The sequence below is a fragment of the Hemiscyllium ocellatum genome, chromosome 9 (genome assembly GCF_020745735.1).
Source record: "Hemiscyllium ocellatum isolate sHemOce1 chromosome 9, sHemOce1.pat.X.cur, whole genome shotgun sequence".
Classification (NCBI taxonomy): Eukaryota; Metazoa; Chordata; class Chondrichthyes; order Orectolobiformes; family Hemiscylliidae; genus Hemiscyllium; species Hemiscyllium ocellatum.
In genome coordinates, this window is record NC_083409.1 from 78,750,884 (window position 1) to 78,767,658 (window position 16,775).

At 40.8% G+C, this 16,775-nt stretch overlaps 1 protein-coding gene across 2 annotated transcripts; it reads left to right on the top strand.

Moving 5' to 3' along the window:
* The first annotated feature begins 101 nt into the window (after window positions 1–101).
* Window positions 102–13,397, top strand: mmachc (metabolism of cobalamin associated C). Of its 2 annotated transcripts, none has more exons than XM_060830500.1 (4): window positions 102–183; window positions 7,309–7,503; window positions 9,321–9,479; window positions 12,878–13,397. In XM_060830500.1, the coding sequence occupies exons 1-4, from the start codon at window positions 112–114 to the stop codon at window positions 13,208–13,210; spliced, it is 759 nt and encodes a 252-aa protein (XP_060686483.1). In that variant the 5' UTR covers window positions 102–111; the 3' UTR covers window positions 13,211–13,397. The 2 variants fall into 2 exon arrangements, with proteins under 2 accessions (XP_060686483.1, XP_060686484.1); XM_060830501.1 differs by having other exon boundaries at window positions 9,321–9,473.
* Window positions 13,398–16,775: the final 3,378 nt, after the last annotated feature.

Consider the following 16,775-nt stretch of genomic DNA (forward strand, 5'->3'; position numbering starts at 1 on the left):
AGCGTAGCGCCGCGGCGGATGTTACGTCACAACATGTGTCGCAGAGCCCGTTGGGAGTTGTAGTTATACCTTGCCGCTGTGGCGGATATTGCATCACAGAAAGGTGAAGTTATGGCGGCTGGAATACATCAGTGGCTGAATAAATGGTTGGGTCCGCTCGGCTTCCAGTGTGACCCGTTCAAGGTAACGATGACTTGAGTAACTGCACTTTGGGGCTGTTTGCTTAGTAAGCATATTTCTTTCTGATCCGATGTTAAATGCGACCGAGGTTTGTTAGTGATGCTGAATGGACAGGTGGAATAATGTTTCCCCTAAAAACCTGCAGCAATCCTCCTCTTGTTCCCAGTCCCCTCTGTCCATGGTATGTCTGTACGTGGGACACTCGACCCAAAACATTAACTCTGATTTTTGTCCACAGATGCTAAGACCTGCTAAGCTTTTCCAGCCATTTCTGTTTCACAGTTCTTTCAGTTTTTCCCAATCACTGATGTCAGACTCAGGTCTATAGTTTCTAGGCTTCTGCTCTTTAAATAATGGCAGAACATTAGCCACCCTCCAGTCCTCTGGCACCTCCCATGTGGCTGTAGGGGATACAAATATCTCTGCTCGTGGCCATGCAATTTCTTCCCGAGTTTCCCACAACATCCTGGGGTACACTTGATGGAGTCCTGGAGATTTATCCACCTTTTATGTTTTTAAGACCTCCAGTCCCCCCCTTCTACAATGTTTTCAAAACATCAATATTTATACCCTGATCCTGAGTTTCCATGTCTTGCTCCACAGTTAAAACTGATATGAAGTATTCATTTAGTATCTCTTCCATTTTCTATGGTTCCACACAGAGACAACCTTGTTGAACTTTACAGGGCCCTATTCTCTCCCTAGTTGCTGTTAATGTACTTGTAGAATCTCTTTGGATTATTCTTAATTTTATCTGTCAAGGCTATCTCATATCTCCTTTTTGTCCTCCTGATTTTTGCTCTTGAGAATGCCCCTACACCCCTTATGCTGATGAAGAGATTCATTTGATCCTATTTGTCTATACTTACCCTATGTCTCCTTATTCTTGACCAGACCCTCAAAATATTTATTCATCCATTGTTTCCAACTCCTACCAGCCTTGCCCTTAACTCTAACATGAACACACTGCCTCTGAACTCTTGTCTCACTTTTGAAAGCCTCCCACTTGCCAATTTGTCTCCTCATCTGTGAAGTCTTCTCTAATCAACTTTTGAAAGTTCTGCCCCATACCACCAAAATTTGCTTTACTCCAATAACTTTTATACAAGGCCTATCCTTTTCTATGCTGAAAATATGTTGCTGGAAAAGCGCAGCAGGTCAGGCAGCATCCAAGGAGCAGGAGAGTTGACGTTTCGGGCATGAGCCCTTCTAGAAGGGCTCATGCCCGAAATGTCGACTCTCCTGCTCCTTAAATGCTGCCTGACCTGCTGTGCTTTTCCAGCAACACATTTTCAATTCTGATCTCCAGCATCTGCAGTCTTCACTTTCTCCTAACTTTATTAGTTTTAAAATAGTTATGAAAAGGATATGATCATTGGCCCCAAAGTTCTCTCCCACTAACTCTTCAGTTACTTGCTCTGCCTTATTTCCCAAGGAAAGGTCAAGCTTTGCTCCTTGAGCTTTGACAAGATTCTAAACGTCAGCTCTTTTCTCTCCTTCCAGATGCTGCCAGACCTGCTGAGATTTTCCAGCATTTTCTCTTTTGGTTTCAGATTCCAGCATCCGCAGTAATTTGCTTTTATTAAGCTTTGCTCCTTCTCTAGTAGGTACATCTACATATTGATAAATAAAATTTTCTTGAGCACATTTAACAAATTCCTCACCATCCAACCCTAACTACATGGCAATCCCAGTCTCTGTTTGGAAAGTTAAAATCCCCTGCTATTACATCCTGTTAATCTTGCATATATGAGATTTCTCGACATATTTGCCCCTCAGTTTGACTGTTGCAGTCCTATAATACAATCCCATCAAGATGATCATCCCCTTTTTTATTTTTTGAGTTCCACCCATATAGCTTCACTGGAAAACCCTTTGGGAATTTCCCCTCTAAGAACAGTAGTATTTTTTTCCGAACCAATAACCTCACAACCCCTCCTCTCATGCCTCCTTCTATAGCATCTAAACCCCAGAACATTGAGCTGCCCAAAGTTTGTGCGAAGATTTGTAGCTCGGGTGCTTGTTGTAGTGGTTCTGTTCGCCGAGCTGGAAGTTTTTGTTGCAAACGTTTCGTCCCCTGGCTAGGAGACATCATCAGTGCTCTGGAGCCTCCTGCGAGGCGCTTCTTTGATGTTTCTTCCGGCATTTATAGTGGTCTGTCCTTGCCGCTTCCGGGTGTCAGTTTCAGCTGTCCGCTGTAGTGGTTGGTATATTGGGTCCAGGTCGATGTGTTTGTTGATGGAGTTTGTGGATGAATGCCATGCCTCTAGGAATTCCCTGGCTGTTCTCTGTCTGGCTTGCCCTATGATAGTAGTGTTTTCCCAGTCGAATTCATGTTGCTTGTTGTCTGAGTGTGTGGCTACTAGGGATAGCTGGTCGTGTCGTTTTGTGGCTAGTTGGTGTTCATGTATGCGGATTGTTAGCTGTCTTCCTGTTTGTCCTATATAGTGTTTTGTGCAGTCCTTGCATGATATTTTATAAACTACATTAGTTTTGCTCATGTTGGGTATTGGCTCCTTTGTTCTAGTAAGTTGTTGTCTGAGCGCGGCTGTTGGTTTGTGTGCCGTCATGAGTCCTAGGGGTCGCAGTAGTCTGGCTGTCAGTTCTGAAACGCTCCTGATGTATGGTAGTGTGGCTAGTCCTTTTGGTTGTGGCATGTCCTCGTTCCGTGGTCTATCTCTTAGGCATCTGTTGATAAAGTTGCGCGGGTATCCGTTTTTGGCGAATACCTTGTATAGGTGTTCCTCTTCCTCTTTTCGCAGTTCTGGTGTACTGCAGTGTGTTGTAGCTCTTTTGAATAGTGTCCTGATGCAGCTTCGTTTGTATGTGTTGGGGTGGTTACTTTCATAGTTTAGGACTTGGTCTGTGTGTGTTGTTTTCCTGTGTACCCTTGTGGTGAATTCTCCGTTGGGTGTTCTCTGTACTATCACGTCTAGGAATGGGAGTTGGCTATCCTTTTCTACTTCTCTCGTGAATCGGATTCCTGTGAGTGTGGCGTTGATGATCCGGTGTGTTTTTTCTATTTCCGTGTTTTTGATGATTACGAAAGTGTCATCGACATATCTGACCCAGAGTTTGGGTTAAATTTGTGGTAGGGCTGTTTGTTCTAACCTTTGCATAACTGCCTCTGCTACGAGTCCTGAGATTGGTGATCCCATGGGTGTTCCGTTGATTTGTTCGTATATCTGATTGTTGAATGTAAAGTGTGTAGTGAGGCACAAGTCCAGTAGTTTAAGTATGCCGTCTTTGTTGATAGGTTTCGCCTCCTGTTTTCTGTTATGTATGTCCAGTAGGTTGGCTATTGTTTCTCTGGCTAGGGTTTTGTCAATTGAGGTGAACAGTGCCGTCACGTCGAATGAGATCATGGTTTCTTCTTTGTCTATGTGTGTATTCCTGATGGCGTCCAAGAATTCCTGTGTTGATTGTATGGAGTGTTTGGATCCGCTGACCAGGTGTTTCAGTTTCTGTTGTAGTTCTCTGGCCAGTTTGTATGCTGGTGTCCCTGGTAGTGATACTATGGGTCTGAGTGGGATGTCTGGTTTGTGTACTTTGGGTAGTCCATAGAATCTGGGGGTGTTGTTGCTTTCCGGTTTCATTCTTCGTAGGTCCGCTTTGGTTATCTGTCCGTTTTTTTGTAGATTCCTTAGTGTGTTATTTATTCTATTGGTAAGTTGTGGTGCGGGGTCAGAATCCTTCATTTGGTAGGTGTTGGTGTCTGCTAGTAGGTTTTGTGCTTTTTTGATGTAGTCTGATTTATCTAGGATGACAGTCATTCTGCCTTTGTCTGCTGGTAGTATGATTATGTTCTTATCATTTCTTAGTGCTTTCAGTGCTTCCCTTTCCTTGGTGTTGAGGTTATGTGTTTGTCTTTTTCTTATCATCATAGGTACGACCGTTTGTCTCACTGTTTGTTGTGTCTCTTCAGTCAGTCCATTGTTCCTGAGTGTGCATTCTAGTGCTGCTAGGAAGTCTGCTGTCTTGGCGTCCCTGTGGTTGTAGTTGAGTCCCTTGGTCAGTATAGTTCTTTCCATGTCTGTGAGCTGTCTGTGGGAGAGGTTTTTAACCCAGGTGTGTGTTGTAGTGTCCTCTTTTTTGTTTGTTAGTTTGGCCAGTTTTTCTTTTAGTGCCGTTTTTTTGCGATGTGTTGTCCTGTTCTGTCTTATAGTGACAGCCTGTTCTATGGTCTGGGTCCATTCATGATTAGCAGTCTTTGAATAATGATCACAGATGCTCACAACCGACTGCACAAATACAAACAAGAAATTGTGCGCCAAAAGTCGTTAATTTCAAAGACCGCTAATCATGAATGGACCCGGACCATAGAACAGGCTGTCACTATAAGACAGAACAGGACAACACATCGCAAAAAAACGGCACTAAAAGAAAAACTGGCCAAACTAACACACAAAAAAGAGGACACTACAACACACACCTAGGTTAAAAACCTCTCCCACAGACAGCTCACAGACATGGAAAGAACTATACTGACCAAGGGACTCAACTACAACCACAGGGACGCCAAGACAGCAGACTTCCTAGCAGCACTAGAATGCACACTCAGGAACAATGGACTGACTGAAGAGACACAACAAACAGTGAGACAAACGGTCGTACCTATGATGATAAGAAAAAGACAAACACATAACCTCAACACCAAGGAGAGGGAAGCACTGAAAGCACTAAGAAATGATAAGAACATAATCATACTACCAGCAGACAAAGGCAGAATGACTGTCATCCTAGATAAATCAGACTACATCAAAAAAGCACAACACCTACCAAATGAAGGATTCTGACCCCACACCACAACTTACCAATAGAATAAATAACACACTAAGGAATCTACAAAAAAACAGACAGATAACCAAAGTGGACCTACGAAGAATGAAACCGGAAAGCAACAACACCCCCAGATTCTATGGACTACCCAAAGTACACAAACCAGACATCCCACTCAGACCCATAGTATCACTACCAGGGACACCAGCATACAAACTGGCCAGAGAACTACAACAGAAACTGAAACACCTGGTCAGCGGATCCAAACACTCCATACAATCAACACAGGAATTCTTGGACGCCATCAGGAATACACACATAGACAAAGAAGAAACCATGATCTCATTCGACGTGACGGCACTGTTCACCTCAATTGACAAAACCCTAGCCAGAGAAACAATAGCCAACCTACTGGACATACAGAACAGAAAACAGGAGGCGAAACCTATCAACAAAGACGGCATACTTAAACTACTGGACTTGTGCCTCACTACACACTTTACATTCAACAATCAGATATACGAACAAATCAACGGAACACCCATGGGATCACCAATCTCGGGACTCGTAGCAGAGGCAGTTATGCAAAGGTTAGAACAAACAGCCCTACCACAAATTTAACCCAAACTCTGGGTCAGATATGTCGATGACACTTTCGTAATCATCAAAAACACGGAAATAGAAAAAACACACCGGATCATCAACGCCACACTCACAGGAATCCGATTCACGAGAGAAGTAGAAAAGGATAGCCAACTCCCATTCCTAGACGTGATAGTACAGAGAACACCCAACGGAGAATTCACCACAAGGGTACACAGGAAAACAACACACACAGACCAAGTCCTAAACTATGAAAGTAACCACCCCAACACATACAAACGAAGCTGCATCAGGACACTATTCAAAAGAGCTACAACACACTGCAGTACACCAGAACTGCGAAAAGAGGAAGAGGAACACCTATACAAGGTATTCGCCAAAAACGGATACCCGCGCAACTTTATCAACAGATGCCTAAGAGATAGACCACGGAACGAGGACATGCCACAACCAAAAGGACTAGCCACACTACCATACATCAGGAGCGTTTCAGAACTGACAGCCAGACTACTGCGACCCCTAGGACTCATGACGGCACACAAACCAACAGCCGCGCTCAGACAACAACTTACTAGAACAAAGGAGCCAATACCCAACATGAGCAAAACTAATGTAGTTTATAAAATATCATGCAAGGACTGCACAAAACACTATATAGGACAAACAGGAAGACAGCTAACAATCCGCATACATGAACACCAACTAGCCACAAAACGACACGACCAGCTATCCCTAGTAGCCACACACTCAGACAACAAGCAACATGAATTCGACTGGGAAAACACTACTATCATAGGGCAAGCCAGACAGAGAACAGCCAGGGAATTCCTAGAGGCATGGCATTCATCCACAAACTCCATCAACAAACACATCGACCTGGACCCAATATACCAACCACTACAGCGGACAGCTGAAACTGACACCCGGAAGCGGCAAGGACAGACCACTATAAATGCCGGAAGAAACATCAAAGAAGCGCCTCGCAGGAGGCTCCAGGGCACTGATGATGTCTCCTAGCCAGGGGACGAAACGTTTGCAACAAAAACTTCCAGCTCGGCGAACAGAACCACTACATTGAGCTGCCAATCCTGTCCCTCCCTCAGCCATGTTTAGGTTTACTTGTCATTTCTGGAAATCTTCATTTTTCTATAAATTTGGATTTTGATTCATTTTCATTATGTTTACTACTATTTAAATAACTTGGAGCCCAAAATACATAGAGCATTAAAAAAAAATCACTTTTTACAACCTTTTGGATGTCATAGCCATTGAAGTAAATAAAGGAAATTCATCAAGTTATGGCAAGTTGTTCTTTGTAAAATTGAGTGGTGGGAGCGACTTCAATGCTGATCAGCTGCTGTTATGGCAGAAGTGTGATATGACACACAAATGTGTGCTCATGACTTCTTTTATTATTAAGGTATTTTTTAATGTAGGTGTTGGTTAGCTCAGGTGGTTGGACAACTGATTTGTGATAGAGTGAAGCTGTGGGTGGACAGGTTCAATTTCTGCACTGGCTGAGGTTACCATGAAGCACTCCTCTTCTTAATCTTACCTGTCACCTGAGGCATGGTGACCCTCAGGTTAAACCACCACTTCTAATGAGAGACCAGTCCCATGGTCTGTCAGGACAACGGCAACTTTAATTTTAATTTTTAATCTGCTTATTTGTAATGCATTTCTTAAGCCCTACTTGCTTGTTTCTGTTAGTTTTATTATGACTATATTGTTATTGTTTTTTCACAGATTGGTTGGTACAATGCTGTCGTACAGCCCTCTTTTCACCTTCAGTATCAAGATGACACATTGGCCTTTGTTGTCCTCAGTACACCTCAGATGTTCGAAAAAGCCTTCAAACCTTTCATTGCAGAGAAGACATTAACCTCTATTCGGGACCCAATAGATGAGTGTGTTGTTCATTATTTTTCACTTCTGAAGAATGTAAAGAGCACCTTTTTTTTTATTTAATGTTTTCTAAACTTAATTTTGTGAACAAATAAGGATGCTAAACACTTTTCATCTTGTATCTCATCAAGACAGATTCACAAATGCAACCGATTTTTACAGAATACCAATAATTGGAGGAACCAAATGTTTTGATTTGACTTGCTATTCTTGTGATTCTGTTTTATTGAGTGAAGATTAAAACTTCAACAGGATGCTTTTTTTTTAACAGAAAAATGCTATCAAGAAACTACAATGGATATATTCGTGGAGGATTTTTTTGTTTGTCGGTTTTCATGACCAGAAATCACCTCTGTCTAAATATTGTGAATATTGAAGCCATTGTGTTAGTCTTCACAACAAACTGTTTCCTGTTCACCTGTTCCGTCTCTTAACCAATAATTGTCTGAGACTTAACCAGATAATTTGCAACTGAAGTGTCATATTTGAGATGAGCTTTTTTCCAATTCCATGCCATCACTAAATTTCTGCCTCAGTAACATTGCCATATTGCAGCTTATTGCAGTTGAACCTCCGTTAATGCTTTTGATTCTTCCAGATTTAAGTTTTCCATTGCACTGCATGCTCTGTCTTATTAATTATAAACAAGCTCATCCAAAACTTTGCCACCCCTAGGCTAGCTTGCACTGTCCTCTGCTCAGGAGTAACCCTGTGCTGCCTATTTTGGCTCTCCATTTAAGTTCAACTTTTAAAATTCTCACCTTTGTTTTCAAGGAAGATGGTTGTGGTTGTTGAAAGTCAGCAATGAATCTCTTTGCGGGAGATCCTTGGGATAGTGACCTAGGCCTAACTGCTGCTTCAGTGACCATCCCTCCATCATAAAGGTTAGAAGTAGGTATGTTTATTGACTTGAAACAAGTTGGACACTTGGAATCCAACAGTGAGTGACTCACAACTGGGCTCTCCAAAACCTGTCCACCATATACAAGGCATTAGTCAGGAGCGTGCTGGGATACTTCCCATTTGCCTGAATGAGTATAGCTCCAACAACATACAAAGCACCATTTCCCTAGATATTCACTCATTCCACCACCAGTTCATAGTAGCACTGCAGATATTCACCAAGACACTTCAGACACCACTATCTAAACTCACGTCCATTTAGAAGGATGAGAACAGCAAATAGATAAGAACACTACCAGCTGCAAGTTCCCTTCCAAGTCATTCATCATCCTTATTGCAGTTCTTTCAGTGTCAATTGCTCAAAATCCTGGCACTTCCTCACACCTTGTGTGTAACTACACCAAATAGATTGCAGCAGTTCCAGAACATACCTTACTACCATCATCTCAAGGGTAACTAGAGATGGACAATAAATGCTGATCTGCATCCCATGAATGAATAACGGAAAAAACCCCCTTGAACCTCACCCCTTCTATCTCTAAAACAACTTCTGACTGCCCTCTTAAGATATCTACACTCCTCAATTCTGATTGCTTAACGCAGACTCCATTTTAATTGTTCTGCCAATACAAAACATGTTTTATCTGTGATGGGCACACAGAAGTAAAAGCCATCATGAAGAGATCAGTATGAGGGTGAATGGTTGTTTACTCAGTCCACAAGGGAGGAAAGGAGCAAAGCTGGCTATAATTGGATGGGACTTAAATGGTGAAATGCCATTTAAATCTAAATTTGTGTTGAGGATTTGGAGTATTTATATAACCTTTTAATGTGATAATGTTGTGAATAACTGAATAAGTTTTCATTGAAAAATATGTGTCTATGTATGCCAGATACTTGGTTCCTTATAACTTGTACATTTAAGAAACATTTTTTTCTTCTTGCTATAGGATTTTTCTGATCACAGGATTGAAGCCATCCATGACTTTGAGATGCTTCCAAATCGAAAGCCAAAGATTTTGGCACAGACAGCTGCACATGTGGCTGGAGCAGCCTATTATTATCAAATGAAGGATGTGCAGCAAAACCCCTGGGGAGAAAAAGTAAGGGTGAGGCCTCTGAAGGAGAGAGGGAGCGTGTGATTTGCTAAATTTTGAATGATCTATTTAATAATATTTCTGATAAGATAGCAACTTAAACCTATGAATTTGGCCTTTTACTGCCCAAACATTAACGAATTCTGAAGAAGGATCATACCAGGGATCAAAACTTTGCATGTATTCCTTTTTCCACAGATACTGCCAGACCTGTCAAGTTTCTCCAGAATTCTGTGTTTATTTGAGAATTTCAGCATTGTGGTATACTACCTTTATTCGAATGATACTTCATTCGCTAGTTTTCTTTCTCTCAGCCTTGTGGTTTCTGGCAACTATTTTTTTTTTAAAAAAAGCTTTCTTCCCTCATTTCCAATAAAAGCACATTTCAGTTATCTGGGTGTTTCATCAAAGGATATTATCTTTTTTGGAAGTAGTTTCTTTTTTTTTAAACAAAATACCTGTGCAATGGCTTCCAAAGAATCATTATTCTCAAATTAGTCATTATAATGTTTATTGAACGTTGCTACCTGCTGCTTCGTTCTATCCATTGTTGTGGTTCTGTTCGCCGAGCTGGGAATTTGTGTTGCAGACGTTTCGTCCCCTGTCTAGGTGACATCCTCAGTGCTTGAGAGCCTCCTGTGAAGCGCTTCTGTAATCTTTCCTCCGGCATTTGTAGTGGTTTGAATCTGCCGCTTCCAGTTGTCAGTTCCTGCTGTCCGCTGCAGTGGTCAGTATATTGGGCCCAGATCGATGTGCATATTGATTTGAATCTGTGGATGAGTGCCATGCCTCTAGGAATTCCCTGGCTGTTCTGTTTGGCTTGTCCTATAATAGTAGTGTTGTCCCAGTCGAATTCATGTTGCTTGTCATCTGCGTGTGTGGCTACTAAGGATAGCTGGTCGTGTCGTTTCGTAGCTAGTTGTTGTTCATGGATGCGGATCGTTAGCTGTCTTCCTGTTTGTCCTATGTAGTGTTTTGTGCAATCCTTGCATGGGATTTTGTACACTACATTGGTTTTGCTCATGCTAGACAGGGGGCGAAATGTCTGCAACACAAATTCCCAGCTCGGCGAACAGAACCACAACAACGTGCACCCGAGCTACAAATCTTCTCCCAATCTTTGATCATTTTATCCATGTCACTGAAACCCTCACCTACAAGGCAGTAAATATTAATGTGGAGGCAGACAAGAAAGTACAGCTACAGACATACACAGATCAGATGTGAACTGATTGAAGAAAAACAAATTACTGGAGAAATTCAGGTCTGGCAGTATCCTTAAAGAGAAAGCAGAGTTAATGTTTTGAGTCCATTGACCTTCTGGATTTTGGCTGTGTTTGCAACCCTGTTTCTATGGTCTAACTTCCCACCTTTAGTTGTTAAGTGTTTCACTGTCTTCGTTCCAAACAGTGGATTGTGAGGACATCCTATATCTGGTGTGACTTTTGTAACATTTAAGTAACTATGAAAACAAGCTCATGGAGCGTAGCAGGATTTCATAATCTGGTTTTAACTAAATCAAGTAATGTTTGTGGAATTGATGGAAAAAGTATAAACTTTCCTGAAGATATTTTCAAATTACGGATATTTTAGACAATAGTTAAAACCTGATCATTTATTAGTTTGATAACTTGTATAGCATTATCTTTTGGATGTCTTACGAGATATAAAAGATTCGATTCCACTATTTGAAGGAGGCCAGGGTACTTCTGTTAATTCAGCCAGCATTTGTCCCTCAACTGTAAGCCCAGATTGTTTAACTTAATTTTACTTGTAAGACATAAGTCAATTACAATTGAAGGCAGAGTTTGAGACAACTAATCTAAAAGTGCCTCAATCCTGATTAGCTACAAGGCCACTCTGGATGCAAGTGTGTTTTCACAAATTTCACAGAATTTTATTAATTTTGTAGTAATAGGTACAAAAGAACCAATAGTAAAGGCAGTGATTCAATTGGTTCACTTTGCGAATCAGGCTGAGTGGGCTGCAGTCCCTGGTCATGTTAATTAGAATTGTTCTGTCTTCTCTTACTGTTGGACACTGGACTAGTAAGAGTCATTGCTTATTAACCCTGTTATCTACTAGTTCTGTACGTGGTCATTGACATCTCTGAACTCGAATTAGATTTTAAAAGAGGAAATTGCCTGTGAAACTGAAAATTCTGTTGGGCAATTCCCTAACACCTGGGACCCTCTCAAAGTCTCCATTTGAATTAGAAGAATTCAGAAGGCTCACCTGAAATTACCCAGAAGTAAGTAGTTACTCAAGCAAAGTTAGACTATTAAATATGTAATCTAACTCATGAGTAACAGTTCAACTGACTCCCCAACTTACCTCCCACGCTTGCCACAAGTAGCCCTCCCTGGGCCCCTTGCAATGGTTATACTATTTGTCATCCAGGACAGATTGGTGTGTTTATTAAATTCTTTTGTTGAAGATGGTTGTTGTCTGGGACTTAAGGTACAAATGTTACTTGCCACTTAACAAGCCTGAATGTGGTCCAGATCTACTTTCATTTGTACAGATTTTGTTTCATATGGATACAGACAGCTTCAGTATCTGAGGTTTTGTACATGGGAGTGAACATTCTCACCTCTGACTTTGTGATCTTTTCAAAATTGATGAGTTGTTTAACAGCAATTGATTGGCATTGATTTTAAACTTGTGTTACCTTGCATGTTACATTGATAATCTAAGCTATTCAAATGGGCAGGTAGTTTGTGCTGAAAATATTGTGCAAGATTCCAGGCTGTGATTGTGCACATTCTAGTAAATAGTGGCTTTGGAGTACAGGACTTGTTGTCTGTCATTTCTGCCATGAATTGGTTACTTGGTTTTGCAAAATAAGGCTGTGTTCATATGGAAATGCATGAAGACCCATAAAGTGACAGAGGAAAAAAATACTTTCTTGGAAGAAATAAGAAACATGTTGTTAAACTTTGAAGGGATTCAGTAAAGATTAACAAGGATGTTACTATGGTTTGAGGGACTTGGAAAGAGTGAATTCACAGGGGGTGGTGCATATATGGAATGAGCTGACAGGGAAAGTGATGGAGGTTAGATGAGTTGCATTTCAAAGGCATCTAAATGCATACACGAATTGAAGGGTTTGAAGGCATATGAGCCAAATGCTGGCAAATGGGACTAGATTAATTTGGGGTATCTGGTTGGCATGGACAGGTTGGACTGAAGGGTCTGTTTTCACGCTGAACAGCACTGAATATTTTACTGAAATAAGAAATAAGAAATAACTCATTTTTTAAACAATTGGATGTCTTCAGTGGACACTTTTATGACATGCCGTTGAGAAAGGTCGAGCAGTTGTCATCTATCCACCACATTGGAAACCAAAAGAGAAAAGGTAGAGCAATAATAACCTTGAATTTAACAAAAGAAAACTGTATTTCCAGAAAATGTATGGAGTCTGCATTCATCCACGCTACGGGGGCTGGTTTGCAATACGAGGAGTCCTGATATTCCCAGATGTCCAGGACCAAGACCTTGAGCAGAGGCTGCCTGTAGACTGTGTGTCAACAAATGAGAAAAAGATCCAGTTACTTGAAAGGTTTAACTTTAACTGGCAAGATTGGACCTACAGAGATATCATTGATGTAGAGGAGAGGTACTCTGAAGAACAAAAGCAGTACTTTGCTACACCACCTGCTGAAAGATTTAAACTCCTTGGATTGAAAGGTGATGCTTCTGGAGATGATCAGCAAACCACAACACATGGAGGTTTTTAATCTGTCCAGATTACAGAAAGCCCAGATTACAACATTTGGTGAAGGGAAAGTAATAGAGAGACTGTTAACTATTTAGCTGCTGGATAAATAAATCTTGGGAATTATTTTTGTGGATGGGATAATTTATGTACTCAACATTTTATGCCATAATATATAGTTTTATAACATTTTATAAAAAGTATGGTTTTCTGGGTTTTTTTTAATGGTTGTTTCCAGCTTTCTAGATACTTTGCTTTATAAATTTAGAAAAAGTATTATTAAACTATACATAATTTTTTTTTTAGTATTTAACTCAAAGATGCCATAGTATGAGAGGTTTTTAGTGAACTTGTGAGCTAAGGAAAAGCTCACATTTAGTTTATATTCGAGTTTGCAAAATAAGTTTTTTTTTATTTATTCAGAATATAGTATATATAAGTTGATACGGACACAATATGTCACAATATGGAAATGAGGTACTTGGCCTAATCCTATTGCAACACTACTCTGGTGCATGTTTTGAGTCTCTGTATAATGCAAATACTTTGTGAAAGAGTAAATGTTATGAAAATCGATGGAAACATACAAAATAAAAGCTTACGTTTGGAAATCACTTGAAAGAGCTCTGCTGAATATGACATTTAATCATTTTAAAATGTAACTACATTGGGTACACAATTTTGTGTACAAATTTTTGTAAAATTGGAGCGAACTGTTACAAGTACGTGCGCTGAAAACTTTCAAAACACTCAGCTGGCAGTCAGCATTTGTAAATTTTATAAAAGTGAAATATTTCAGATTTTGGAAATATGAGTTAAAAATATAAGATGTTAGAGAATCTCCCTTAAGAATTCTGAGCTCTTGCTACCCTTTAATGATTCATCTAAAATAGAGTTCAACATGGCAGAGTACTGATCCGTCACTTGAGGGCCTGGAGGAATATGTGGTAATCAGCAGAAAGTTTTAGTGCCTAAATTTAATCTGATGCCATGAGATTTCTTGATCCTTTGTAAATGTTGATGCCTATGGCAACTTCCCCCTGACTGTAGACCACTGTGCCATAACTGTCAAGCCAGGGGATTAATTGTGTTTCAAGGAAGTGTACTGGAGAACATGCCAGGAGCAGCACTATGCATTCATAAACATGAGGTGTCAATCTGGTGAAACCACAGCCCACAACTACTAGCACGCCAAATAACAAAAGCAGCAAGTGGTAGACAGGATTGTGATTCCAGAATCAATTATTCAAATTTAAACTCTACAATCCTGTCACATTTAGATGTGAATGGTGGTCAACAATTAAACAACTCAGGGGAGATGGAGGCTCCACAAATATTCTATTCTCCATAATGGAGAGCCCAGCGTAAATACAAAAGGTAACGCTGAAGTATATGCAACAAGTATTAGCCAAAAATATTGACTGGATGTTTAATCTGAGCTACCTCTTCTGGAAGTCCACGGCATAACAGATGGCAGTTCCCATAATAACGAGAAGTGGCTGAAGATACTGGATGCTGCAAAGCCTGTGAATTCTGACAATACTCGTAGAATCCCTACAGTGTGGGAACAGGCTCTTTTGCCCAACCCTCCAAAATGAGTAACCCACCCAGACCCATTCCCTTATCCTATATTTATCCCTAACTAACACACGTACACTTTCCTGAACACTGTGGGCAATTTAGCATGGCTAGTTCACTTAACCTGCACATCTTTGAATTGTGGGAGGAAATCAGAGCACCAGAGGGATCCCACACAGATAGTCACCTGAGACTGGAATCATATCTAGGTCCCTGCACTGTGAGGCAGCATTGCTAACCACTAAGCTACCGGTACCATACTCTGGTAATAGTACTGATGACTTGTGCTCCAGAACTCACCACGCCCTCTTCAAGGTGTCCCAGTGCAACTTGTGATTATGCTGTGCCTTTACCAAGGTTCTTGTCCTTGTTTTTTTTCCAAAGAAGTTGTAAATGACTTCTGAAAGATGAGCCTCTGAAAACTCTAAATTGCAGGGTTTTAGGGCCAATTTGATTATAGCAAGCAGGTACTGCCTCAGACAGAAGGGCTTCAAGTTTTCAAAAATCACTTGTACAATGAGAGGGAAGTGGCCAGTTCTCCCAGCTCAGCTGTTTTGATTTGGATTTATTTTTACCAGTTTGGCTATTTACTGAAAGCAGTCAGGCAGTTTTGAAGGTGCTTGGGCATTCTCTCTCTCTCTCTCTCTCTCTCTCTCTCTCGTGCTGACATCTCCTGCTCTCACTGACATCTTTCCTGTAAGGCTCTGGGCTTGATTGTACCTTTTGGGCTGAGGGATGTTTATCAGGACTGTTGCAAGCATGGGGAACAGCATCATTAACTTTGTCTTCAGTCAGGTTACTTTATTCAGTATCCTGTTCTCTTTTGTTTGTGTTTCATTCAGTAATCTTGTAATAAAGTCTGTTTTGTTTAAAACTAAATGGTTTGATCAGCTACGTCACTCCTGGATTATTTGTATTACACCTCCTTAAAACAGCTAGCAAAGTTAGGGTCTGGGCTACTTGCTTAATGTTTCCAGAGGGCTTGGCCTGTTCCGTAACAGATTGGGGATTCTTTGCGATATTTGTTGTATTGTTCCAATTTGGGATTAGGGTTGTTGACTTGAACACTGCGAGTGGTAGGTGTTAGTGTCTTTTGTTCTGGGTGTTGAATTCGGTTGGTTTAAACAGTGCTTGGGAATAGCAATGGCTCTTTCAGTCACCAAGAATTTTCTGGGGGTGGACGAAGTGACTTTGGGAGTTTTGCAAAAAGTGATTAAGGCCAAGCTGCTGGAATTGGCAGATAAGCTAGAGTTGGAGCTGCTTCCTTCCATGAGGAAAGGAGATATAATTACAGCAATAGCACAGAATTTATATTTGCTGAAAATGCCCTCAGAATCTTTAGAGGTGGCTAAAATTCAATTTAAAATGAAGCAGCTTGAGTTAGTGGCAAAAGACAAGGAAAGAGCAACAGAAATGAAACGGTTTGAATTACGATTAAAAGCAGAAGAAAAGAAAGAGAAAAGGAGAAAGAGGAAAGGAAGAAAGAAGGAGTTTGAACTCCAGAAATTGGCAGTTGGACAGGAGTTTGAAAATTCATTTTCTGATGTCGTGAGAACTCGTGGAAGAACAGAGAATTAAAATGGCAAGATTAGCAGCTGAAATTGCTGCTGCTGATTAATTGGTCCATAAATCCAAGTTTGGCTTCCAAAACCAATTTCAATCTGTGAGGGATAGAAATTGGGGAAAAGAGAAATCCTCACATGGAAAGGGAAAGGTGGATCTCAGTGATCATAAGGATAACATATTACAGGGTAACAAGGAAACCTTTGAAGGGGAAAGAGAAGTTTAAAAGCTCCGGTGTTTTCACTCTAATAAAATAGGCCATGTGAAATCACAGTGTTGGTGGGTTAAGAAAAACACTGGGAAGCCAGATGTAGGAAAACATGGTAAGTCAGTGAATTTTGTTGGAGTGGTAATGGGAAGCACAGTGGAGACTAGAAAACTGCACCAGAATGCACAAACTGGTTGGAGGTTGGTTAATGAGAAAATGCCAGACCTTCTTAAACCAT

Excerpts from the sequence above, each read along its gene's own strand:
- mmachc (XM_060830500.1), top strand. The coding sequence starts at position 112 with ATGGCGGCTGGAATACATCAGTGGCTGAATAAATGGTTGGGTCCGCTC. Across the intron at positions 184-7,308 it reads TCCAGTGTGACCCGTTCAAG|ATTGGTTGGTACAATGCTGT; the intron begins GTAACGATGACT and ends GTTTTTTCACAG. Across the intron at positions 9,480-12,877 it reads CCTGGGGAGAAAAAGTAAGG|AAAATGTATGGAGTCTGCAT; the intron begins GTGAGGCCTCTG and ends CTGTATTTCCAG.